The sequence below is a fragment of the Babylonia areolata genome, chromosome 10, assembly GCF_041734735.1.
Source record: "Babylonia areolata isolate BAREFJ2019XMU chromosome 10, ASM4173473v1, whole genome shotgun sequence".
NCBI lineage: Eukaryota > Metazoa > Mollusca > Gastropoda > Neogastropoda > Buccinidae > Babylonia > Babylonia areolata.
In genome coordinates, this window is record NC_134885.1 from 4,175,706 (window position 1) to 4,201,977 (window position 26,272).

Below are 26,272 nucleotides of genomic sequence, written 5' to 3' on the forward strand. Positions count from 1 at the left end.
GTCATTACCATCATCATCATCACCACACTGCTATCGTCGTCATCATGGTCACCAAGTCATTACCATCATCATCATCATCACAATGCTATCGTCGTCATCATGGTCACCAAGTCATTACCATCATCATCATCATCATCACCACACTGCTATCGTCGTCATCATGGTCACCAAGTCATTACCATCATCATCACCACACTGCTATCGTCGTCATCATGGTCACCAAGTCATTACCATCATCATCATCATCACAATGCTAACATCATCCCTCCTCCAAGCCTGCACACAACCACCACCCAGTTATCGTCATCGTCACCGTCGTCAACGTCAACTAGCTGTCGGCACCTGGCAGGGCTTACTGTGAACATAGCCTGACACATTCCCATCACCCTGACAGACCACCAGACATGGAGGAGGACAAGCTCAACACCTTTCACGCTGTCCAAACGCACTGCCCAAAACCCCTGACCCACAGTCTATCGACACCACATTCACATCATAGAGAACAAGGAAACCGCAATGTACATCATTTTTTTTTCCCAACAAACATTCTATAAGCTCAAGGAAAGAACCTAACTCAGCAATCACAGCACACACATAGAACAAAATCTAACAAATCTGTGAACATATGTCAGCTCTTAAGTAGTAGTCTCTGAATCGACAGTAACTTTAAGACCCTAATTCAGTATTATAACTACAATGAAATAACTTTTGACAAGAAAACACCGTCAATTCCCTGATCAAACGCTGTAACCCTCAATTCCCTGATCACACTGTAACCCTCAATTCCCTGATCAAACACTGTAACCCTCAATTCCCTGATCACACCTCAATTCCCTGATCAAACACTGTAACCCTCAATTCCCTGATCAAACACCTCAATTCCCATTCCCTGGTCACACCTCAATTCCCTGATCACACTGTAACCCTCAATTCCCTGATCACACTGTAACCCTCACGGGGCCCACTCTGCAAACATGCACTCTGTGTCAGTGATGCTAACTACCTCTAACTAAACTCCACACACATGTAAGATTTTCTACACACTGTTTTAGTAACTCTTTGTCATTTTATCACACAGACTCCAAGCTCATGCATACACACTGTCTTCGTTGTGTGTGTGTGTGTGTGTGTGTGTGTGTGTGTGTGTTTGTTGAGTGGGTGAGTGTGTATGAGAGAGACAGACAGACCGACAGACAGATAAACAAAGAAAAAAACATGTGAACAATGATTTCATTTCAAAACACCAGAAGAACAAGAACAGTAACTCCTGACTTGTGCGAACGACCAAGAAGAGAAGACAACCCCTTGCACGGTTCACTCTCATCAGTCTTCCCAGCTGTTCCAATCTTTCTAATTAATTATTCTGACACCATTTGCTTGTTATTGTTTGGTTTGTATTGTATTATTGTACTGTATTACACTTTTTTTTTTGGTCACGACAGAGAAATCTGCATGAAATTTGGGCTGCTCTTCCCAGCTGGTTGCTACGCTTAAGAGCGCCACCCACATGTGGAGTGATGGCCTTGTGGTAACACATCCGCCTAGGAATCGAGAGAATCCCACTAGACCCTGAGTGGTGGTCTGGACGCTAGTCATTCGGATGAGACGATAAACAGAGGTCCCGTGTGCAGCATGCACTTAGCGCACGTAGAAGAACCCATGGCAACAAAAGGGTTGTTACTGGCAAAATTCTGTAGAAAAATCCACTTCGATAGGAAAAACAAATAAAACTGCACGCATGAAAAAATACAAAAAAAAAAAAGAAGAAAAAAAAAGAAGAAAGAAAAAAGGGTGGTGCTGTGGTGTAGTGACAAGCTCTCCCTGGGTAGAGCAGCCCAAATTTCACAGAGAACTCTTTTGTGATAAAAAGAAATACAAATACAAATTTTTCAAGAATTTTTTTCCTGCTTGCCTTTTTTTGTTGTTGTTGTTTTGTCTTCCCTTTGCTGTTTAGTTCCTCAACTGTCAATTTCTGGCTGAAACATCGATTTTTCTTAGGCATTTTTCAAGCTGTTCATGTGCATGTGTGTCTGAAACAGCTGTCAGTGTGTTCAGTGAGGGGCACATGGCGTACCATGTCAAGTCTGTATTAATCAAATCATCTCTTAATTTAAAGTTGTAGTTTGTTGTTTTTTTTATCATGAAAATAATCCTCTTTGGTTTTTTTTAAGAGGTCCCTAACTTTTCATGAAGTCTATAGTTATCACTTGAAGATGAGCACCCCTTGGAAATACTATAAGCTTGTTTTGTTGGGTGTTTTTTCTATGCTATTCTACTGCATGTGTGCCTGATGAAAGTCATGACGGCTAACCACAGTTCTCTTCAGCTTAGCATGAAGTTCAGATCTGAGCTGACAGTGAGAGAACTGTTGTTGTTTTGTTTAACGCCTCCTGCCCCCTCGACACCCCCCCCACCCCTGCATCCCCCCCCCTCGCCTCACCCCCCCCCCAAAAAAAACCTCTATGGAATGAATCCAAGGACTGGTGAGAATCAACATTCAGACCGCAGCAAGAGATTGTCTTCTGTCTCTTGGTCCACGACGCAAATCATACAACCCACACACTAACAGATAAGCAGACAAGGCAAAGAGAACTTGCCAGCATGATGATAAAACGATACTTCATAATCCCCAACGTCTGAAGGTTACACATCGAAACAAAATAGCACAGATGTGGAGACGATGAAGAAGAGAGGTACATGAAAGAAAAGAAGTGACACACGGTCACAGATTGTAACATGAGAAAGACGGACAGACAGCGGAAAACACAGAGAGGAAGGGGTGGGGGTTGGGGGGGTGTGTAGGGATGTGTGGGTCGGGATGGAGGGTTGGGGGGAGGGGTTTGGGTGGGGGGTGGGGTGGGGGGGGCTTGGGGGTATAGACATCCAGAGTTGTCAACGATGACAGTTTCACAACTGGGGATCAATAAGCAGATCTTGGTAATATATAATAAAAAAAAAAAAAAAAAAAAAAAAAAAATATATATATATATATATATATAAAACATATATTAAACATAATATACATATATACAGACCCACACACATGATAAATTACTGTGCAAATCAGGAACAAAGAAAGCAGTAAAGCCTCAAAGAGTGCACACAATACAAAATGTCAGATTTCCAATCATCTGTACAAACATGTCTTGAAACAGAAAGATTGGGAAAAAAAAAGAAAGAAAAAAGAGAATGGAGAGATTGGGATCAAGCAGGGGAGACAAATCAAAAAGAAAATCAACAATAAAAAAAAAAAGAAGAGTTCTCTGGTTACATGGTAGCAACAATATGGAATCACAATGACACACATCCATTTCGGGACACGGTGGTTAAAACGAAACAATACGTTGCCATGTTTTGAAATTATGATGCCGTTATCAGCATGCATTCTGCATAATATGTGTGGGGGGCGTGGGCGGTGAGTGTGTATGTGTGTGTATGTATGTGTGCGCATGAACAAGTATGCACTGGATTGTATGTGTGTGCGCGCGTGCGCAAGCGCGAGCACGCGCGTGTGTGTGTGAACGTATGTCTGTATGTATGCATATATGTATGCATGTGTGTATGCATGTACGTGTACATATAAATGTGTTAAGTATCGGGGGTCAGTATAAGTGAAAAGTGTGAAAAGTATGAGTGCTTGTTCAAATGTGCAGAAATACAACACTCGAGTTCATGGACTAGTGCACTCTAATCAAAATGTCTTTTTAACGCAATAAACAACCGCTCGCTAACATTGTACAATGTTCACACAGACATGAACACACGTCTTTTTATCATCAAGAGCGTGTCCCGTTTACCTCCACTCTCAACCACTGCAGGTGCTGACAAATCTGTGTGTCTGCATGTCATTGATTAAACCAGACTCTGACATAACCAAAATACTTTAAATACAAAATTTGAAAGGGAAAACCAAAAGGAAACACAGTGTGTCAAAGAACGCTTTGAAGAGGCGACCGGTGGAACTCTCGGTTGAGTGGGTATTGTGGGCAGTGGGGAGGGGGGAGGGGAAGGGGGGAGGGGATGGAGGGGTGGGGGCGAGGAGGGCAGAAGATCTGGAGCTGGATGTAGGAGGTGGAACAGGTGAACACCAACACTGATTTGCCAACTTACTTGACTCTGGCACCGAGGGAAAGCCATTGGCAGCAGTGGAGGAAGAGAGAAACACATGTAATGAGCATTCAATGATACTGCTGGAAGCCGACATTCACACACACACACACACACACACACACACACACACACACACACACACACACACACGCAAGCTTCAGGAAAGTGACAGTGTGATACAAGAGTGAAGCAGGAAAATTGAAAACTGGATTTTGACCAAAAAACAACAACAAAAAACAACTGAAAATTGTAGTGGTTCATATACAAATGAGATTATGTTTATATAAAAAACAACAAAAAAAACAACAAAAAAACAACCAACAACAATAACTAATGTTTAATAAAACAAATTTTTACTTGTTCATTCACTCACTTGCACACACACACACAACACACACATACACACACACAACACACACTCACACACAATATCCAACACACCCCCTTCTGTCTCTGCTGCCTCTCGCCACTCCCCCCCTCCCCCTCCCCCCACCCTTCTTTCTTTTTCTTTTTTTTGTTGTTGTTGTCTCCATCTTATATCACTCAAAGTGGAAAGATGTAAAACTGAAGACTTCTACTACTACTACAAACACACATGCTAGCACACACACACACACAAACACAGACAACGTGCAGGTGAAATTTTTTTATCAGCTTTGCTATATCAAATAAACAACCAATCCTTTTTCTGCCAGTCTACCCAGCACCTTACTGCTGATGGTCTGCATGCACAGGTACACGCATGCAGTCACTCACACACACACACACACACACACACACACACACAGCACTCCACACTGGGTCTATCTACAAAGACGGTGTTTGTTTTCAGCTAAACAAGCATTCAACATCTCTGCATTCTTTAGCATAACTCGCATGCTTTCGGGCTGGTTTGAAACTGTCTGCAGGACAGGCGAGGCGGAGGGGGAGAAATCCTTGGGGAGAAAACCGCATCTTGTGTACTACCGTCAATGATGAACGCTTTGGTGTGACAACACTGAAGGACAGATGCGACAGGAGTGTTCCTCTGAGTTCTTTTTGAGCATGATCGCCATCCGTTCCTTTGTGTCAACACCCACACTGTCCTGTCAACACCCACACTGTCAACATCCACACACCCTGTCCACACCCACACTGTCCTGTCAACATCCACACTGTCCTGTCAACATCCACACTGTCGACATCCACACCATCCTGTCCACACCCACACTGTCCTGTCAACACCCACACTGTCCTGTCAACATCCACACCATCCTGTCCACACCCACACTGTCCTGTCCACACCCACACTGTCGACATTCACACATTCCTGTCAACATCCACACCTTCATGTCAACATCCACACTGTCCTGTCAATATCCACAGTCGACATTCACACATTCCTGTCAACATCCACACCATCCTGTCCACACCCACACTGTCCTGTCAACATCCACACTGTCGACACCCACACCATCCTGTCAACACCCACACTGTCCTGTCAACACCCACACTGTCCTGTCAACACCCACACTGTCCTGTCAACACCCACACTGTCGACACCCACACTGTCCTGTCAACATCCACACTGTCGACACCCACACTGTCCTGTCCACACCCACACTGTCCTGTCAACATCCACTGTCCTGTCAACACCCACACCGTCCTGTCAACATCCACACCATCCTGTCAACACCCACACCATCATGTAAACATCCACAGTCAACATCCACACTGTCCTGTCAACATCCACACCATCCTGTCAACATCCACACCATCCTGTCAACACCCACACCATCATGTAAACATCCACAGTCAACATCCACACCATCCTGTCAACATCCACACCATCCTGTCAACATCCACACTGTCCTGTCAACACCCACACCATCCTGTCAACATCCACACTGTCCTGTCAACACCCACACCATCCTGTCACCCTACCCGTGGCCTCAGAGTGTGAGCGGACAGCACAGACAAGAGGTTCTAAGGGCTGCCCCACACTGGGACGCAGCCCACTCTCTCACCACGTGTGAGGGGACAATTTCACGTCCTGTCTTACTAGATTGATGCCCTCGCAACCCTAACGGTCCGTGACAGCGCAGCTTTGGCTGAGCTCTGGTCTGCTCCAGACGATGCAGTGTGCGAAACAACCGACGGAAAAAGCATCCTCTCCCACCACCCCTCCCCCTCACAACTGTGACGTGCAAACATTTTAAACGCTTGTCTGTCAGCATTCCGCCCTGACCAAACATTTTCAGGGACACACACCGATTTCTGTGCTGATTCTGGGTCCTCACATGAAGAACAGACCAAGACACAGACATCAATTCAGGCAGGGGACGGAGAGCACAATATGAACGCTGAATCTGCTGGCTTTTGGATTAGCTGTGTGTTTGCTTCAAGTCGATACATCAAGAGGCACGTTAGTTCCATTATTTAAAAACATACAAAGTACACGGCAGGTACTGAAATGCTGGCTTTAGTAAATGTACACTGAAAATGAATATCTCAGGCAAATATTAGTTTGTATTCATTGATTTTTGTCTTTAGAAATTTTTTTTTTTTTTTTTTTTTTAATACAGGCATACACAGAGGTCAAACAGCTGATGACGACACAGGGTTAGGGAGCCAACAGATAATGGCACTGCTGGTTCAGGCTTGACTCACACCATGCACAGTGTTATCACACACATAAAATAAGTTCCCTTCCACAGGGCAGAACCATTACCACAAGCAATTTCACTGCCGTCGGGAGCTGGGATGGGCTCTGAATGGGCACAGCGAGTCACAGGATTGACAATGAGCATCATGGGAAACACATCCTCAGATACATCCTAACCACTGAGACACATGGAACAAGACACCACATCACTGAGTCGCTGACCAAGAACTGTCCCCAGCAGTAGCAACCCTGCACTGGATGACAACTTTCTGCTACAAACATCGTTCCAAACAAGTGACAACTTATTTCACACCTTGCTCTCTCTGTCTCTCTGCAGTCTCGCTCTCGTTCTCACCCTCACTGTCTCTCTTCCAGAATATTTTTTGTTAATGATGTAAGGATGCTGCTTTCGTGTGTTATAACTGAGTTGAAATCATGTACGCATGTTCATTTGCTGTTTGTCAATGTATTGTTTTTCCTCCTAGAATTTATGTGTCTTATCATGCTTGATTTTTCAGGTTAACCTTTTCCTACCCCCCTCCCTTTTTTTTTTCTTCTATTTTCTTTTCTTTTCTTCTTTTCCTGAGGGTAGGATGTGAAAAACGCTGTACAAGCTTATTCTTTTAACCTCAATAAAGATCATTTTGACTTGACAAGACAGACATTTGCCTTCCCCTCCTTCTCTCACCCCAAAGTCCAGTTTCCTGATTTGTCCAGGAACCCTGATCAAAGCTGGAAAAAGGATTGTTAGCGGGTAATGCCGAACTGATGATCAACCCTCTTGCGCAGCTCAAAATGAGCACATGAACAGTTCACATGTCATTACAGAGATGCCACACTCATTTTGGAAATGTGTGGGGTGGAGGGGTTAGGTGGAGAGGAAGCTCGCTGATCTGTGATTTTCTGACTGAAAGTCTCCAGCTTCAGCTGAACAACAGCACCACACACACTTCAACAACTTGAGCTGAACAACAGCCATCTTCACTTCAACATTCCCAGCTGTTGGAGCCATTGTGAAAGTACACATGTTGACATCATGTTTATCTGTTGATGTAACAATATCAGGTTTCCTTTGTGACGCATTTACGTCAGGTTTATCTTGTGATGAAATAACGCCAGGTTCACCTCAAGATGGATTTAAACCAGGTTTACCTGTTGATATGTGTATATCAGGTTCATTTTATGATCTATTTACATCAGGATCATCTTAAGATGTATTTACATCAGGTTCATCTTATGATATACTTACATCAGGTTCATCTTATGATGTATTTACATCAGATTCACCTTATGAAGGATTTACATCAGGTTCATCTTAGGATGTATTTACATCGGATTCATCTTATGGTGTATTTACATCAGGTTCACCTAATGAAGGATTTACATCAGGTTCATCTTATGATATATTTACATCAGATTCACCTTTTGATACATTTACATCAGGTCCACCTTATGATGGACTTAGATTCACCTCATGATATATTTACATCAAATTCACCTCATGATATATTTACATCAGATTCACCTCATGATATATTTACATCAGGTTCACCTCATGATATATTTACCTCAGGTTCACCTCATGATATATTTACATCAGGTTCACCTCATGATATATTTACATCAGGTTCACCTCATGATATATTTACCTCAGGTTCACCTCATGATATATTTACCTCAGGTTCACCTCATGATATATTTACCTCAGGTTCACCTCATGATATATTTACCTCAGGTTCACCTGATATATTTACATCAGGTTCACATCATGATATATTTACATCAGGTTCACCTCATGATATATTTACATCAGGTTCACATCATGATATATTTACATCAGGTTCACATCATGATATATTTACATCAGGTTCACCTCATGATATATTTACATCAAATTCACCTCATGATATATTTACATCAGATTCACCTCATGATATATTTACATCAGGTTCACCTTACAACGGCTTTCTGTCCCTCTGAAAACGTTCCAACTAAAGACTGTCCATGGAACGTCTTGTTTAATCTTGAAAGAGTCTGTACACTGGGCAGGCCATGCTTATGTACACCAGTGGGGCAACTTACCTGATCCTGATTGCACATCTGTTTGTTACAAAACTTTGTTGAAAAAATATCTTTTTATGTATACATATCTATATCTATATTTTTTAACACACACACACACACATCAGTGAATACAGCAAAAACTATACATTATGACCATTTCTTTTTAGAAATGTTTTATCAGATCCACACACACACACACACACACACACACACACACACACACACACACACACACACACACACACACACACACACGCGCGCGCGCGCACACACACACACACACACATATATATATATATATATATAACCAGGATTATTACACAGACTCACTCAGTTCTAACCCAACTAAAAAAACAACAACAAACAAAACAATCCACAAAAAACAAACAAAAAATGCGCTGGGGCGATAAAAATAAGCAAATAAAAGAGGGTAACTAACTAACTAAATAAAACCAAATAACAAAATGGGGGAAAACAGATAAAGAAAGAAAATAATGCAACAAACTAAATCATAACCATGTAACTGAAAAAATAACCCGATATAAATCATGCACAAAATGAATTTTGAAACAAATCAAAGTAAAAAGCACACAATGAATCAGTTAATGAACAATGCCAAACTGAACCAGTTTCTGTTGACCTGAATGCCAACAAAACAATACATTTTCTGTTACTGACGCGAGTTAACATCTGGTATACGGAGGAGCTGTACTGCGGGGAATAAACAGATAATACATGATGACACTGTGATGATACAGAAACAGTGGGTTTAGTTCTCTCGAATATGATTCACAGCCAATGCCTAGCCACTCTGCATGCCACTGGTTTTTTTGCTGTGGTTGATTTTTTTTAATATAATATACTGTGAACACTCCATCAAGCAATATCTCCAAACCAATCCTCAAGCACAGGAAAGGCATCCACATGGACCTTAACCAATCAACAAGCACGGAACAGGCTGGTGTAGGGCATCAACCAACCAGCAGGCAGATAACAAGGGGTGGGGGGGAGGGTTGAAACACCCTAACCAATCCACAAACACCACACAAACATGGTCTGTTTACCGACTGCAATCTCACTGCCGTCAGGAGCGGGGATGGGCTCTGTCGGCCAACCAGCACACATCGTTATCACATCGCCATCGGCGACAACACTAATCTTTTTTATCCATCACAAGAATGGAAGACACAATGGGTCATGTGGATGGATAGTGATGGAGACAGAGGACAAATGACACACTGGTGGTCATGTGGATGGATAGTGATGGAGACAGAGGACAAATGACACACTGGTGGTCATGTGGATGGATAGTGATGGAGACAGAGGACAAATGACACACTGGTGGTCATGTGGATGGACAGTGATGGAGACAGAGGACAAATGACACACTGCTGGTCATGTGGATGGATAGTGATGGAGACAGAGGACAAATGACACACTGCTGGTCATGTGGATGGATAGTGATGGAGACAGAGGACAAATGACACACTGGTGGTCATGTGGATGGATAGTGATGGAGACAGAGGACAAATGACACACTGCTGGTCATGTGGATGGATAGTGATGGAAACAGAGAAGGACAAATGACACACTGGTGGTCATGTGGATGGATAGTGATGGAGACAGAGGACAAATGACACACTGGTGGTCATGTGGATGGATAGTGATGGAAACAGAGAAGGACAAATGACACACTGGTGGTCATGTGGATGGATAGTGATGGAGACAGAGAAGGACAAATGACACACTGGTGGTCATGTGGATGGATAGTGATGGAGACAGAGGACAAATGACACACTGGTGGTCATGTGGATGGATAGTGATGGAAACAGAGAAGGACAAATGACACACTGGTGGTCATGTGGATGGATAGTGATGGAGACAGAGGACAAATGACACACTGGTGGTCATGTGGATGGATAGTGATGGAGACAGAGGACAAATGACACACTGGTGGTCATGTGGATGGATAGTGATGGAGACAGAGAAGGACAAATGACACACTGGTGGTCATGTGGATGGATAGTGATGGAGACAGAGGACAAATGACACACTGGTGGTCATGTGGATGGATAGTGATGGAGACAGAGGACAAATGACACACTGGTGGTCATGTGGATGGATAGTGATGGAGACAGAGAAGGACAAATGACACACTGGTGGTCATGTGGATGGATAGTGATGGAGACAGAGGACAAATGACACACTGGTGATCATGTGGATGGATAGTGATGGAGACAGAGGACAAATGACACACTGGTAGTCATGTGGATGGATAGTGATGGAGACAGGACAAATGACACACTGGTGGTCATGTGGATGGATAGTGATGGAGACAGAGGACAAATGACACACTGGTGGTCATGTGGATGGACAGTGATGGAGACAGACTGACACACTCAACACCCCAGACACCACATGGGACAGACCTTGGCACATCACCCCACTCTCACACTGTCACCACATCAGGTGACCAGACAAGACTGACCCGTCCGACTAACGACAGGTGTTCAGCTGACCACCGACGTCACAAAAAACACAACAGATCACCACTGCCAGTCACACCATTGCAGCATACTGATTTCCACAGAGTTAAGAGACTAACCCTATTTTTGAAGACAATCTAATTATTAACAAGCAACCTTCCTGGACATGCCTCTGACAAAAAAAAAAGAAAAAAAAAGAAAAAAAGTCTGTTAGATACCAGCTTTTGTGTCTGACTACTGACTTTTTATGTCCTGACAAAAAAATAAACAAACAAAAAAAATCATTGTGGGTATCAACCAAAACAAAACATGGGTGAAAACCAAAACTAATGGGTGACAACCAAAAACAAAACAACCGAACATGGTTTCAACCAAAACCAAACATGGTATCAACCAAAACAAATGGGTAACAACCAAAACAAAACATGAATGTCAATGTCAATGAAAAGAGGTAAAACAAAGAAGGCAAAAGTAAACAAAAAACAAATAAAAAATTTAAAAAAAGAAACAAAATCCAATCAAACCAAAGTAAAACCCAAATGAACAAACAACATATTCAGCTGATAAATAAAACCTTTGAAATGTGGCAACACAAGACAATGGTAAGAAGATGGGGCAAAGCAGTGGCTATGTCACCAGTGCCTCGCTTGATGGAAGATGCAAATTTCTATAATGCATCTGGAAAGCAACGTTCATTTCATTTCTCACAATGATAAACAGGCATAAAAAAATAGGGTGATGTTTTCCTTTCTGACACCTCCTGCATAACAATCATACATAGATATGACAGAAGCATAATTTCTACAAGCATTTTTCCATGGAGATAAGTCAGGGAGGCGGCTGTATTAATTACAGTGTAACACACTCTGTGCCTGTTCTCTTACTGTCACTGTTGCATGCGTATTGTACTGTATTGTACTGTATTGTATATGAGGCTTACATTTACTTGGTATTCAATGATTTTCTCCTTTATGTATTCATATCGAATAACTGTGAGACTGTGATCACTGTATGTGTTTAACTGTGATTATTGCACGCAAGGTTCACCTCAACTCAGCACTGAAGCATTTCACATCTTTTATGTATTCATACTGAATTACAACAGACGCAACAGCCTAGTGGTTAAAGCGTCGGACTTTCAATCTGAGGGTCCCGGATTCGAATCTTGGTAACGGCGCCTGGTGGTTAAAGGGTGGAGATTTTTCCAATCTCCCAGACCTGCTAGTACCACTTCATGTGTATACGCAGGCAGAAGATTAAATACACATGTAGAAATGAGATGTGTTTTGTTGTGTATCTCTTCATTACACTATGCTGTAGAAATGAGATGTGTTTCATTCTGTGTCACTTCGTCACACTATGCTGTAGAAATCAGATGTGTTTCGTTCTGTATCACTTCATTACACTACGCCGTAGAAATGAAATGTTTCGTTCTGCGTAGAAATGAGATGTGTTTTGTTGTGTATCTCTTCATTACACTATGCTGTAGAAATCAGATGTGTTTCGTTCTGTATCACTTCATTACACAACGCCGTAGAAATGAAATGTTTCGTTCTGCGTCACATCATTACACTACACGTAGAAATGAGATGTGTTTCATTCTGCATCACATCATTATACTACGCTGTTGAAATGAGATGTCTATAATTCTGTGTCACATCATTACACAATGCTGTAGAAACGAGATGTGTTTCATTGTGTATCACTTCATTACACTACACTGTAGAAACGAGATGTGTTTCGTTGTGTATCTCTTCATTACACTACACTGTAGAAACGAGATGTGTTTCGTTGTGTACTCTTCACTACAGTAAACTGTAGAAACGAGATGTGTTTCGCTTTGTATCACTTCATTACATTACACTGTAGAAACGAGATGTGTTTCACTGTGTATCTCTTCATTACACTAAACTGTAGAAACGAGATGTGTATCGCTGTGTGTCTCACCTTGTGCCCCCAGCATGGTGGCCTTTACAGTGGACAGGATCTTCAGCTGGGTGCCGATGGTCGGGATTCGCTCACACACGTTCAGCAGGTTCTGTTCACAGTCACACAGCCAGTGGGTGTTAAGTTACCACACAGGTAGACCTAGACAGGTGAACCAGTCTAGTCACACAACCAGTGTGCGCTAGTTACCACATAGGTAAACCTAGACAGGTGAATCACTCTAGTCACACAACCAGTGTGCGCTAGTTACCACATAGGTAAACCTTGACAGGTGAATCACTCTAGTCACACGGCCAGTGTGCGTTAGTTACCACACAGGTAAACCTAGACAGGTGAACCAGTCTAGTCACACAGCCAGTGTGCGTTAGTTACCACACAGGTAAACCTTGACAGGTGAATCACTCTAGTCACACGGCCAGTGTGCGTTAGTTACCACACAGGTAAACCTTGACAGGTGAATCACTCTAGTCACACGGCCAGTGTGCGTTAGTTACCACACAGGTAAACCTTGACAGGTGAACCAGTCTAGTCACACAGCCAGTGTGCGCGAGTTACCACACAGGTAAACCTTGACAGGTGAACCAGTCTTGTCACACAACCAGTGTGCGTTAGTTACCACACAGATAAACCTAGACAGGTGAATCACTCTAGTCACACAACCAATGTGCGCTAGTTACCACACAGGTAAACCTAGACAGGTGAATCACCCTAGTCACACGGCCAGTGTGCGTTAGTTACCACACAGGTAAACCTAGACAGGTGAATCACTCTAGTCACACAACCAATGTGCGCTAGTTACCACACAGGTAAACCTAGACAGGTGAATCACCCTAGTCACACGGCCAGTGTGCGTTAGTTACCACACAGGTAAACCTTGACAGGTGAACCAGTCTTGTCACACAACCAGTGTGTGCTAGTTACCACACAGGTAAACCTTGACAGGTGAATCACTCTCGTCACACAACCAGTGTGCGCTAGTTACCACATAGGTAAACCTTGACAGGTGAACCAGTCTTGTCACACAACCAGTGTGTGTTAGTTACCACACAGATAAACCTTGACAGGTGAACCAGTCTAGTCACACAGCCAGTGCGTTAGTTACCACACGGTAAACCTTGACAGGTGAACCAGTCTAGTCACACAGCCAGTGTGCGCTAGTTACAACACAGGTAACCTTGACAGGTGAATCACTCTAGTCACACAACCAGTGTGCGTTAGTTACCACACAGATAAACCTAGACAGGTGAATCACCCTAGTCACACGGCCAGTGTGCGTTAGTTACCAAACAGGTAAACCTAGACAGGTGAATCACTCTAGTCACACAGCCAGTGTGCGTTAGTTACCAAACAGGTAAACCTAGACAGGTGAACCAGTCTAGTCACACAACATGTGTGCGTTAGTTACCCACACAGATAAACCTAGACAGGTGAATCACTCTAGTCACACGGCCAGTGTGCGTTAGTTACCACACAGGTAAACCTAGAAAGGTGAACCAGTCTTGTCACACAGCCAGGTGTGCGTTAGTTACCAAACAGGTAAACCTTGAAGTGTGAACCAGTCCTTGTCACACAGCCAGTGTGCGTTAGTTACAAACAGGTAAACCTAGACAGGTGAACCAGTCCTTGTCACACAAGCCAGTGTGCGTTAGTTACCAACAGGTAAACCTAGACAGGTGAACCGTCTAGTCACACAACCAGTGTGCGCCAGTTACCACACAGGTAGACCTAGACAGGTGAACACTCTAGTCACACGGCCAGTATGCGTTAGTTGCCACACAGGTAAACCTAGACAGGTGAATCACTCTAGTCACACAACCAGTGTGCGTTAGTTACCACACAGGTAAACCTAGACAGGTGAATCACTCTAGTCACACAAACCAGTGTGCGCTAGTTACCACATAGGTAAACCTTGACAGGTGAATCACTTTTGTCACACAACCTGTGTGCGTTAGTTACCACACAGGTAAACCTTGACAGGTGAATCACTCTAGTCACACGGCCAGTGTGCGTTAGTTACCACACAGGTAAACCTAGACAGGTGATACCAGTCTTGTCACACGGCCAGTGTTAGTTACCACACAGGTAAACCTTGACAGGTGAACCAGTCTAGTCACACAGCCAGTGTGCGTTAGTTACCACACAGGTAAACCTTGACAGGTGAACCAGTCTAGTCACACAGCCAGTGTGCGCGAGTTACCACACAGGTAAACCTAGACAGGTGAATCCAGTCTAGTCACACAGCCAGTGTGCGTTAGTTACCAAACAGGTAAACCTAGACAGGTGAACCAGTCTTGTCACACAGCCAGTGTGCGTTAGTTACCACACAGGTAAACCTAGACAGGTGAACCAGTCTAGTCACACAGCCAGTGTGCGTTAGTTACCAAACAGGTAAACCTAGACAGGTGAACCAGTCTTGTCACACAGCCAGTGTGCGTTAGTTACCACACAGGTAAACCTAGACAGGTGAACCAGTCTTGTCACACAGCCAGTGTGCGTTAGTTACCAAACAGGTAAACCTTGACAGGTGAACCAGTCTTGTCACACAGCCAGTGTGCGTTAGTTACCACACAGGTAAACCTTGACAGGTGAATCACTCTAGTCACACGGCCAGTGTGCGTTAGTTACCACACAGGTAAACCTAGACAGGTGAACCAGTCTTGTCACACGGCCAGTGTGCGTTAGTTACCACACAGGTAAACCTTGACAGGTGAACCAGTCTAGTCACACAGCCAGTGTGCGTTAGTTACCACACAGGTAAACCTTGACAGGTGAACCAGTCTAGTCACACAGCCAGTGTGCGCGAGTTACCACACAGGTAAACCTAGACAGGTGAACCAGTCTAGTCACACAACCAGTGTGCGTTAGTTACCACACAGGTAAACCTAGACAGGTGAACCAGTCTTGTCACACAACCAGTGTGCGTTAGTTACCACACAGGTAAACCTAGACAGGTGAATCACTCTAGTCACACAACCAGTGTGCGTTAGTTACCACACAGGTAAACCTTGACAGGTGAACCAGTCTAGTCACACAGCCAGTGTGCGTTAGTTACCACACAGGTAAACCTAGACAGGTGAACCAGTCTAGTCACACAGCCAGTGTGCGTTAGTTACCAAACAGGTAAACCTAGACAGGTGAACCAGTCTTGTCACACAGCCAGTGTGCGTTAATTACCAAACAGGTAAACCTAGACAGGTGAACCAGTCGTCACACAGCCAGTGTGCGCTAGTTACCACACAGGTAAACCTTGACAGGTGAACCAGTCTAGTCACACAGCCAGTGTGCGTTAGTTACCACACAGGTAAACCTAGACAGGTGAATCACTCTAGTCACACGGCCAGTGTGCGTTAGTTACCACACAGGTAAACCTTGACAGGTGAATCACCCTAGTCACACAACCAGTGTGTGTTAGTTACCACACAGATAAACCTTGACAGGTGAACCAGTCTAGTCACACAGCCAGTGTGCGTTAGTTACCACACAGGTAAACCTAGACAGGTGAACCAGTCTAGTCACACATCCAAGTGCGAAGGGCATGTGGTGCAAAGACATACCTATGACACACACCGGAATCTGTATTACCATGTTTATCAGAAACTGATCAGTGTAAAATAATTATGTATCATGGCAATTGTCAGAAACTGAGAGAGAGAGAGAGAGAGAGAGAGAGAGAGATGGAGAAAGAGAGCGATGGAGAGAAAAGAGATGGAGAAAGAAAGAGATGGAGAGAGAGAAAGAGAGATGGAGAAAGAGAGAGAGAGATGGAGAGAAAGATGGAGAAAGAGAGAGAGAGAGATGGAGAGAGAGAAAAGATATGGAGAGAGAGAAAGAGAGATGGAGAAAGAGAGAGAGATGGAGAGAGATGGAGAAAGAGAGAGAGAAAAAGAGATGGAGAGAGAGAAAGAGAGAGATGGAGAAAGAAAGAGATGGAGAGAAAAAGAGATGGAGAAAGAGAGAAAGTGATGGAGAGAGAGAAAGAGAGATGGAGAAAGAGAGGGAGATGGAGAGAGAGAAAGATGGAGAAAGAGAGAGATGGAGAAAGAGAGAGATGGAGAGAGAGAGAGAGAGATGGAGAAAGAGAGAGAGAGAGATGGAGAGAGAAAAAAAGAGATGGAGAGAGAGAGAAAAAGAGATGGAGAGAGAGAGAGAAAGAGAGATGGAGAGAGAGAGAGAGAGAGAGGCGCAGACAGCTCCGTTCTCACCGTCCTCATCTTCCTGTCGGTGCACTCTGCTGCCAGTTTCTTGGCCAGCCGTGTCACCTCCTCGGACGCCTCAGCGATGCCTTTGGCTGTGGCGATCAGGTCCTTCTTGGTGCCACCCTCCCCTCTGTTCATCACACACACACACACACACACACACACACACACACACACACACACACACACACACACATACACACACACACACACATACACACACATACACACACACACACACATACACACATACACATACACACATACACACACAGACACACATACACACACACACATACACACACACAGACACACATACACACACACACACACAGACACACACACACAGACACACACACACATACACACACATACACACACACACATACACACACACAAACATGCACACATATGCACATAAACACACACTCTCATACACACATACATACACAAACGCCCGTATACACGCACGCTCGCATGCATGCAGACACACACACACACACACACACACACACAATTACACACATGCTTGTCACTGTGGCTTTTTTCTTTCCAAGGAAGAAAATGCAAGTCTGTGTGGAGTGATGGCCTAGAGGTAACGCGACCGCCTAGGAAGCAAGAGAATCTGAGCGCGCTGGTTCGAATCACAGCTCAGCCGCCGATATTTTCTCCCCCTCCACTAGACCTTGAGTGGTGGTCTGGACGCTAGTCATTCGGATAAGACGATAAACCGAGGTCCCATGTGCAGCATGCACTTAGCGCACGTAAAAGAACCCATGGCAACAAAAGGGTTGTTCCTGGCAGAATTCTGTAGAAAAATCCACTTTGATAGGAAAAACAAATAAAATTGCACGCAGGAAAAAATACAAAAAAATGGGTGGCGCTGTAGTGTAGCGACGCGCTCTCCCTGTGGAGAGCAGCCCGAATTTCACACAGAAAAATCTTGTGATACAAAAGAAATACAATACAAATACAATTCAAATACAGGGCAAATCGAAAGAATGTGGACAATGGACAAGGCAAAATGGACAACAAGAAAGCAAAAAAAAAAAAAAAAAAAAAAAAAAAAACCCAGTCCTTGTCAGCAATAAAACCATCATGAGTTCTGAGCCCTTCAATGCCCCCCCCCCCCCCCCCCCCCCCCCGACTCCCCACCACCACCCTGTAATATCATGCTACTTTACCACTGACTCAACATGGATCAAATAGAATGTTCAGATGAATAATGTTCCTTTATAACCTCAAAGTCTCTTTGGTATCCAAGCATGGCAGAATAAACAACCAAGACCTTCACCTCTGTGTTCTTCAACTTCGTTGCACGATCATCGGTTGCATGTGCTTATACACTACATAACAGATCCACAATGTATACAACAGAGAACATCCACCCCCACCCTCCCTGGCCCCCTCCCTCCCTCACCCACACACCACCCCCAACCCCCTCCCCGCCGTGCGAACGTGACGTACCTGACCAGCTGACTGAGCTTCGCCATCAGCAGCGCCATGCGTTTGGCGGCAGCGATGATTTCATTGTCTTTGCTGGACCACTGCTTGGTCTCCATGTGCAGAGCGTGGGCTGCCATCTGTGGGCCAGACACACAGGTACATGTAGAATTCTGTGCAGTTCTGTGGGACGTTATTGTGTGTTGCCATCTGTGGGCCAGACACACAGGTACATGTAGAATTCTGTGCAGTTCTGTGGGACGTTATTGTGTGTTGCCATCTGTGGGCCAGACACACAGGTACATGTAGAATTCTGTGCAGTTCTGTGGGATGTTATTGTGTGTTGCCATCTGTGGGCCAGACACACAGGTACATGTAGAATTCTGTGCAGTTCTGTGGGACGTTATTGTGTGTTGCCATCTGTGGGCCAGACACACAGGTGCACGGTGAATTCTGTGCAGTTCTGTGGGATTTTTTTGCATGTTTCAAACAATTAAAACAAAATATTTTCAGCTCATTCTAATGCTTGTCAAGAGGTGAATAAGTGATATAAAATGCCTGCACCAGTCATCAGGTAAAAGAAAAACATTTAAGTAAGAAACATTTAACATTATAGGACACAAGTGAAATAAAAAAAAATAGTGTATAACCAGTGTGGTTCAGAACACACACACACACACAGATAAAAAAAATCTGAGTGAACATTTCATATACTGGCATGTTTGTTTACATGCATACATGAGGCATTGTGTGTGTGTGTGTGTGTGTGTGTGTGTGTGTGTGTGTGTGTGTGTGTGTGTGTGTGGTGTTGTCTTTTGAGTATAGTTGTGTACACACATTCTTATGTGTGTGTGTGTGTGTGTGTGTGTGTGTGTGTGTGTGTGTGTGTGTGTGTGTGTGTGCATGTCTGCCTGTGCGTTTGAGTGTGTGTTTGTGTCTGTCTGAGAGTGTGCATGAAAGCATGTATGCATGCATATGCAAGAGAAAGTGCATGCACATTTACATGCATGTGTTAGCATGTGTGTATGCCTGCTAGAAAATTATAATCTGATAAAACTCCTATCCAACTTATTATGTAGAAATAAACCAGTCAAAGAAGCAATGAACAAATTCATAAAGAGAGAGAGAGAGAGAGAGAGAGAGAGAGAGAGAGAGAGAGAGAGAGAGAGAAAGAAAAAGACATATAAAAAGAATAATGGACATTACCTAAATGCAGGTGTCAATGTCTGTTCTTAGTGAGGAGATTACATTTGTTTCTGAGAACCATTTTATGCAGTCACAGAAAACACTCGAACCAACACACGTACAAATGCACAAACACACAGGCACTCACATACAACCACCCTGCCACCCCACCCCTCCCACACACACACATGTACACCTTACATCATATTACTTATTGTTAAATAATAACAATATTATAACAAAGTTACAGACATCACAACAAGTGGTAATTATGTATCTGCAAATCTAAACATGCACAATCACACATACACACACAAAAAAAGAAATGAAAAAAATCACTACAAAAAATGATATAAAAATACAACTAAAACAAAAGGTAAACTAATCATTCATATAACGTGTGCATGCGTGTGTGCGTGCGTGAGGGTGTGTGTGTGTATGTGTGTGAGTGTGTGTGTGTGTGTGTGCGTGTGTGCATGCGTGTGTGCATGCTCTCATGTGAATATAGTGCATGTGCATCCATTAATACCATGAAAACCCAAAAGCTTTGACAGAAATGAAAATACTACTTACAAAGTAAATACTAATCTGAAACACATGCTCTCTAATTCATGCTTTTTCCTTTCTTTTCCGACTTTATTTATGCTGATGATTAAAATCTGACCAGGTCAAAGAATGTGTGTGAGCGAACAGTACTTGCCAAGACTGATATCACAAATCAAGTGTTGATTAAGAACAACATTCTATCATGCTGCTGACAAAATCAGGATGAAATCAACACGTGTAAAGTCAAAACCACAAGGCTTGACCCACCAGAATACACCCGGATTGTATAACGAAAAGTTGTCAGACACAAACACGGCTGATAACACTGAAAGAAGACATGAAGAACTGGCACTGAATAAACTCACTTCCACACAGTCTCCAACAACACTTAACTAAGCACTGGGAAAGTCAAATTAAAAGAGTTAATTTAATGTGAACTAATGTTATCACAGAAAGAGAAGTCAGTCCACACAATTAAAAAAAACAAAAACAACTAAATGAACAAGTACTAATATATATAAATCAAAATATATACTATACATATATATATATATATATATATATATATATACACCATAAAATTTATACATACGGTACCTAAATGATATGATATCATATAAATGTTTGCGGAGGAAGGTGGCAGAATGGTTAAGACGCTCGTCTGCCAATACAGAGAGTCCGTGAGGGTGTGGGTTCGAATCCTGCTCTCCCCCTTTCTCCCAGGTCTGACTGGAGAATCAAACTGAGCAACTAATCATTCGGATGAGGACAATAAATCGAGGTCCCGTGTGCAGCATGCACTTGGCACATTGAAAAAAGAACCCATGGCGACATAAGTCTTTTCCTCTGGCAAAAACTAGTAGACCTGGAAAAAATCCACTGTGATAGGCACACAAGTACTTATAAGCATGCACTCAAGGCCTGACTAAGCACGTTGGGTTATGTTGCTGGTCAAGCATCCGCAGAGCAGATGTGGTGTAGAGTATATGGATTTTTCCAAATGCAGTGACGCCTCCTTGTGAGAAACTGAAACTGAAAATATAGAAAAGTTAAGGAACAGTAAATCCACTGCTCTGACAAACGTCTACGCACCAACGCACCACACAAAACACGCTACGATGGGAAACACACCTTTTGTTTCCTCCGCAAAAGCCGATGCAGGAGAGACATAAACTGTTTTCCGTCATACACGTAGACACACCAACACCACCGTCACACTCACAGACCAACCAACACCATCATCACACCACACCAACATCACACTCACAGACACACCAACATCACCATCACACCACACCAACATCACACTCACAGACCAACCAACACCACCATCACACCACACCAACATCACACTCACAGACACACCAACACCACCATCACACTCACAAACACACCACCACCACCGTCACACTCAACCACACCACCGTCACACTCACAGACACACCCACACCACCATCACACTCACAGACACACCACCACTACCGTCACACCCACACCAACACCACCATCACACTCAAAGACACACCACCACCACCGTCACACCACACCAACACCATGATCACACCCACACCGCCGTCACACTCACACCAACACCACTGTCACACCCACACCACCGTCACACTCAAAGACACACCACCACCACCAGTACACCACACCACCACCACCAACACACCCACACCAACACCACTGTCACACTCACACCAACACCACCGTCACACTCACACCAACACCACCATCACACTCACACAACCGTCACACTCATGCCCACACCACACCAACACCACCGTCACATTCATAGACACACCAACACCACCATCACCCCCACACCACCGTCACACCACACCAACACCACTGTCACACTCAGAGACACACCAACACCAAAATCATACCCACACCCACACCACCATCACACCAACACCACCGTCACAGTCACACCCACACCACCGTCACACCACACCAACACCACCGTCACACCACACCAACACCACTGTCACACTCAGAGACACACCAACACCAAAATCATACCCACACCCACACCACCATCACACCAACACCACCGTCACACTCACAGACACACCACCACCACTGTCACACCCACACCCACACCACCGTCACACCCACACCACCATCACACACAGACACACGAACACCACCGTCACACCACACCAACACCACCATCACACCACACCAACACCACCATCACTATCACAGACATACAAACACCACCATCACACCCACACCCACACCACCGTCACACCCACACCACCATCACACACAGACACACGAACACCACCGTCACACCACACCAACACCACCATCACACCCACACCAACACCAACTCACACTCAGACACACAAACACCACCATCACACCACACCAATACGACCATCACACCACACCAACCAACACCACCATCACACCACACCAACACCACCATCACACCACACCAACACCACCATCACTATCACAGACATACAAACACCACCATCACACTCGCAGACACACTATAACCGCTGTCACACACACAGACACACAAACACCACCGTCACACTCACACCCACACCAACACCACCTGTACTGACACGAGTATCAAAATGGCTGATTGAACACTTCCACTGGCTTCAGTTAGCAAAGGGGCTAAAAGAAGGCATGTGCTATCCACCTATTCAGAGCTGTGAGCATCAGCTTGGAAGGGCATTTCCTGCTTTTTGGGGTATACTGCAGCAATGTCATGACTTGCACTCGGAAGAAGAACAAGTCCAAACAAAGAATTGACACCCTGACCTGAAAGCTGGGCCTCATCTTAATGAGGTGACAGCCCTTATCTGACACCTTGACATGAAAGCTGGATCTTATCTTAATGAGGTGACCGCCCTCATCTGACACCCTGACCTGAAAGCTAGATCTCATCTTAATGAGGTGACAGCCCTTCATTGACATCCTGACCTGAAAGCTGGGTCTCATCTCAATGAGGTGACAACCTTCATTGACATCCTGACCTGAAAGCTCGGTCTGATCTCAGTGAGGTGACAGCCCTTCATTGACATCCTGACCTGAAAGCTCAGTCTGATCTCAGAGAGGTGACAGCCCTTCAATGACATCCTGACCTGAAAGCTCGGTGTGATCTCAGTGAGGTGACAGCCCTTCAATGACATCCTGACCTGAAAGCTGGGTCTGATCTCAGAGAGGTGACAGCCCTTCATTTACATCCTGACCTGAAAGCTGGGTCTGATCTCAGAGAGGTGACAGCCCTTCATTTACATCCTGACCTGAAAACTGGGTCTGATCTCAGAGAGGTGACAGCCCTTCATTTACATCCTGACCTGAAAGCTCAGTCTGATCTCAGAGAGGTGACAGCCCTTCAATGACATCCTGACCTGAAAGCTCGGTGTGATCTCAGTGAGGTGACAGCCCTTCATTGACATCCTGACCTGAAAGCTGGGTCTGATCTCAGTGAGGTGACAGCCCTCATCTGACCAACACATGCATCAGCAGCAGCCAAAGGGTTAATACTGTTACGAGTGTCATCGCTGTCTGGTGAAAGCGCTGGACAAAAACCCACCACTACTGGCTGGTTTACACTGATTGGTCGAAGCAGTGGACACTGATTAGTCAAAGCAGTGGAGAGATAAACTCACCACTATTGGCTGGTTTTCACTGACTGGTCGAAGCAGTGGACACTGATTGGTCGAAGCAGTGGAGAGATAAACTCACCACTATTGGCTGGTTTTCACTGACTGGTCGAAGCAGTGGACACTGATTGGTCGAAGCAGTGGAGAGATAAACTCACCACTATTGGCTGGTTTTCACTGACTGGTCGAAGCAGTGGACATTGATTGGTCGAAGCAGTGGAGAGATAAACTCACCACTGTTGGCTGGTTTTCACTGACTGGTCGAAGCAGTGGCCAGATAAACTCACCACTGTTGGCTGGTTTACACTGATTGGTCGAAGCAGTAGCCAGATCCAGCCCAACTCTTCCCTGACTGGATTGGTCAAAGCAGTGAACAACAAAATTCACCATGATTGGCTGGTTGGAACTGAACAGCAAAACTCACCATGACTGGCTGGATAGCATCATTAACATAACTCACCATGACTGGCTGGATAGCATCATTAACAAAACTCACCATGATTGGCTGGTTGGCATTATTAACAAAACTCACCATGATTGGCTGGTTGGCATCATTAACAAAACTCACCATGATTGGCTGGTTGGCATCATTAACAAAACTCACCATGATTGGCTGGTTGGCATCATTAACAAAACTCACCATGATTGGCTGGTTGGCCTGAGGAATGGGGAAGTCCTCTTCATCGTCTGTCTCGGGGGGAGGGGGTCGGGGCGGGGCCAGATCGTGAGGGGGAGGGGGTCTGGGTGGAGCGCCATCTGTTTCCAACACAACAACGCTCGTTAAACATGTGTCAGCCTGACTCACTCCATGCCATGGTGTGTAGTGTACACATACAGGCATGTGCGCAGGTTTAGAAAAGTTTTTTTTTGTTTTTTTGTTTGTTTTTTTTTTTTGTTTCAAATATAATATCTTATGGCACAAACATCAGCTGATAAATGATACATGATAGTCACTTATTCCTGTCTGAAGAACCCATCATGTCATCTCGCATACGTCACAAAGATAATTCATGTCTGATCTTTATGTAGGGTAATCTCATGGATGTGTGTGAGATGATGGGTTCATAGGATAAGACAGTTCCTTTCTATATTATTGAACCTGGACACACTCTGTCGCAGTCTTAAGCGTGGTATAGGTCAAGTATGAATCATAAATTATCATAATGAACACACACACATACACACACACACACACACACACAACACACACACACACCATTAATACTCTCAAAACAACTGACTAACATAAGAAACGAAACTAAATCCACCACAAGAAGTGCATCAGACACAAAACAAGCCTGCCAGCTAGCCAGACCATGGCACCAATCTACAAATGGGTTCTGTAAATACAACAGACTCCAGTGACCTGAAGATTCCACTCTTCCACAAGAGAAACGAACGGTTTCACATCCCACTGATCACATCAAAGACATCAAAACCATGATGTTCTGATCAAAGAAATCAAAACAGATTCTCATAAAGACACAACCGTGCTGATATCCATCATAGTCCCACTTGAGTACAGAGCCAGGACTTCCAAAGAATTATACACATGAGTAAAACAAAGCTTACAACCCATTCCATGGACATTTAATTTCTTTTTTCTTCAATTCAATCAAACTAATGGATATTTCTTAATACATTATTTGTGTAAACCAAATCACAACATCCAATAAAATGAAATAACAAACAATATCATATACAAACAGAATATACATTTTTAATCATTAACATTAAGCATCAAAGCTGAAATAGAAATGATGAGAGTTTGTTACATCAAAACTTTGCACACAAGAATATTAACAGGGCAAAGATTGTCAGCATTAATCATCAAACCATAACAGTAGCGATAATCGATGAACTTGTCGAGGAGGGACAGAGATATTGGCATTATCATCAGCACAGAGGCAGACAGTGTCAGTAGGGGTTGCTGGTGGTCAGATCAGTCAGTGGTTAATGGACGATGAATGTTTAGTGACATGTGCAGCATGCCTGGAGAAATCCAAAAGACGACGTAGA

General features: G+C 44.1%; 1 protein-coding gene across 11 annotated transcripts in view; it reads right to left on the minus strand.

The window, feature by feature from the left end:
• LOC143286727 (vinculin-like) overlaps positions 1-26,272 on the minus strand; it is a 95,446-nt gene that overhangs the window by 10,543 nt on the left and 58,631 nt on the right. For 9 of the 11 annotated variants that reach the window (XM_076594445.1, XM_076594443.1, XM_076594444.1 and 6 more), the window contains 5 exons: positions 24,894-25,009; positions 18,915-19,030; positions 17,454-17,577; positions 13,252-13,342; positions 6,821-6,859 (listed from right to left, as the gene is read on the minus strand). In XM_076594445.1, the coding sequence (XP_076450560.1) occupies positions 6,821-6,859; positions 13,252-13,342; positions 17,454-17,577; positions 18,915-19,030; positions 24,894-25,009 (486 nt within the window). Of the gene's footprint in view, positions 1-6,820; positions 6,860-9,882; positions 9,922-13,251; positions 13,343-17,453; positions 17,578-18,914; positions 19,031-24,893; positions 25,010-26,272 lie in introns of all 11 variants that reach the window. The other 2 variants (XM_076594436.1, XM_076594439.1) reach the window with 2 other exon arrangements.